Genomic DNA, 3,085 nt, shown 5'->3' on the forward strand with positions numbered 1-3,085 from the left:
GGATTTGGACTGCAGACTGTAAGTCATCAATAAATTCCTTTACTATATAGAGACTATCTGCAAGTTCTGTGACTCTAGAGAACCCTGACTAATACACCGTGCCATAAAATATGGCAGTGTGGGAGACAAAACAAAATAAAACCAAACAAAGCTCTTGGAAATGATGCTGAGGAACTATAACTTCTGACTACTAGGATGTGGTCCAAAGGATAAACTTGAAAAATTATTCCTTATCAACACAAAACAAATATCAAATTAAGGTAGATATATTTATACTCTATTTATAAGCTTATAGGTTATAATTATATAAAGAAGTCACATAAGCTACACTGTATTTTCTTTTTAAGGATGACCAGAGTGATGACTGATGAAAGCAACACACATACCGGAGTTTCTGTAGTGGAGGTGGCTGGCTGCTGCAAGGACTGTGGGCGAGACTCCTCTGACTGAGTCCTAACCAATCCACTGCCATGGCCTTTCACAGTATCACCATTGCTAACTGGAGGGTGTTGCTGGGTCAAAGCAGCTTTTAATCTCTGAAATGCAAAGGCCATTAAAAAAAATGGTCCCTATGTTATATACAATTCTAACTCTCAAAGTACTCTTTGTTTAACCCAAAGACAGTGTTTGCCAAGGAACACATAAGTACACTGGCTTTTACATTGCTTTCATTTACTTTACTTCAATGGATTACAATAAACATCAACATGACAACCTGGGTTTGGAAAGCTTCTCCGATGTGCTATTTGGTACAACTGTAGGACTTTATACTTTGAAGAAGGCCTAAAAAATGAAAATACAGTATCTGAACATAGCTAGCCTTGTTAAACTAAAAACTGTAATGTTAACTATTATGTATGTTTTGACCTACCCTCTCCTACCCTAAGCCCATACCTCTTATCGGGCTTTGCCCAGATTCTAAGATCCAGACTTGGCCTTATTTGACCTCTGCCTTCATGTTTTTAATGTCTACTTGGATGATAACTTCATGTTCCATTTTGAAACTTATTTTGTGTGTGCGTGTACTCATCATGCAACTCAGATTGCCTCCTTCCACCATAGATTCCAGAGTTGAAAGCACTTTTACCAGATGAGCTATCATAGCAATCTGATGCTGCATTTTTTTAAAAAAGATTTATTTGTTATTATGTCTAAGTACACTGTTGCTGTTTTCAGACACACCAGAAGAGGGCATCAGATCTCATTACGGATGATTGTGAGCCACNATGTGNTTGCTGGGAATTGAACTCAAGACCTTTGGAAGATCAGTCAGTGCTCTTAACTGCTGAGCCATCTCTCCAGCCCCCCGATGCTGCATTTTGTAGGCTACTATTAGAATCTGTCATACTGAAGAACTTAAAAATTTAAATCTATGGTTTTCCTCTTTCCTACTAGGAAGACTACTCCCTCTATCCTTTAGGATTTACTTATTTTATGTGTGTGCGTGTATATGCTTGCATGCATGCCTGTATGTAAGTATGTACATGATATTGTGTGCCTAGTACTCATGAAGGTCAGAAAAGGGCATTGGATACCCTGGAATAGAGTTACAGGCTGGTTGTGAGCTGCCATGTGGTTGATGGAAACCAATCTAGGTCCTCTGAAAGAGAAGCAAGTGTTCTTAACCACTAAGCCATCTCTGGAATATTTTTCTGTTCTACTTTATTTTGCCAGTAACTGAATTAGACCTCATGAACATTGATAGTATGACAAATCCAATGTTGTTGATACATTCTTTATAAAGATACAACTTGAACTGGGCTTGGCTGTACATGCCTTTGGTCCTATCACTAGGGAGAGTCAGAGACAGTTTCTGAGTTCAATGCTAGCCTATTCTATTGTTTTACAGAGAATTCCAAGTCAGCTAGAGCTACATAGTGAAACCCATTCTCTCATCTCCCTCCCTCCCTTCCTCCCTCCACAAACACACACACACCACCAATGAATGAATGAATGAAACTTGAAGTTTATCTGTATCCTTTAAAAACAAAAACCAAAACCAAAAAACTAGTTCAATGATTAATAGAAACATGATTAATGATGGGACTGCAGTGATCTCAGAGACTTGGAGCCATTTTTGCTGACACTGTGCTCAGTAACTGAAATCTAGATAAGCCCCAAATATCTGAATCAGAGATAGTTTTACTATCCCACACTCCCTTCCTCCCCCTCTCCAAATGAATCCAGGGCTTTATGAATGCTACATGTCCATTCTACCACTGAGCCCCACCTCAGCTTCTACATTTTTCTTAAGAAACTTAATGTATGGGGCTGGTGAGATGGCTCAGTGGTTAAGAGCACTGACTGCACTTCTGAAAGTCCTGAGTTCAAATTTCAGCAACCACATGGTGGCTCACAACCATTTGTAACTAGATCTGATGCCCTCTTCTGGAGCATCTGAAGACAGCTACAGTGTACTTACATATAATAAATAAATTAAAAAAAAAAAAAAAAAAAAGAAACTTTATGTATCTGAAGAAAAAGATTTCTTTATATACAAGTGGATCTGTTTGTGTGTAAGAGTCATGTAATCGATCTAGTGCTTTACCCACTTGCTAGATGTAAATATAACTGTATGGGATATTAAATGTTAAACAGATTGGCAACTATTACTCACTGCTCTGAGCATCCAGGCATAGTTGCTCAAAAGAGCTTTCCAAGCCAGGCGGTAGTGGCACACGCTTTTAATCCCAGCACTTGGGAGGCAGAGTCAGGTGGATTTCTGAGTTCGAGGCCAGCCTGGTCTACAAAGTGAGTTCCAGGACAGCCAGGACTATAAAGAGAAACTCTGTCTAAAAAAAAACCAAAAGAGAGAGAGAGAGAGAGAGAGAGAGAGAGAGAGCGAGAGCTTTTCAAAGAGGTTCCTAAATAATCCAAGAATTGTTTTCATTTTTTCCAATTAACACAACTTATAAAATTCTACAAAGATCCAAAATTTAGCAATTTCTTCATTATATAAGGACCACAATCCATAACAGATACATAAAATGTCACCAGAATTCACCTGAGATCATTATATATGTATTTTAGTAGGCATTTCCTCTTTAATTGGATAACAGTCCCACTTTTTTTTTTTTTTTTTTTT

General features: G+C 38.2%; 1 protein-coding gene across 6 annotated transcripts in view; it reads right to left on the reverse strand.

Moving 5' to 3' along the window:
• Positions 1-3,085, reverse strand: part of Atf2 (activating transcription factor 2) — a 72,628-nt gene that overhangs the window by 13,861 nt on the left and 55,682 nt on the right. For all 6 annotated transcript variants that reach the window (XM_021192628.2, XM_021192627.2, XM_029536155.1 and 3 more), the window contains one exon: positions 387-536. In XM_021192628.2, coding sequence (XP_021048287.1) covers positions 387-536 — 150 coding nt within the window. The remainder of the gene's footprint in view (positions 1-386; positions 537-3,085) is intronic.

This window comes from Mus pahari, chromosome 3 (assembly GCF_900095145.1).
Source record: "Mus pahari chromosome 3, PAHARI_EIJ_v1.1, whole genome shotgun sequence".
NCBI classification, from domain to species: Eukaryota; Metazoa; Chordata; class Mammalia; order Rodentia; family Muridae; genus Mus; species Mus pahari.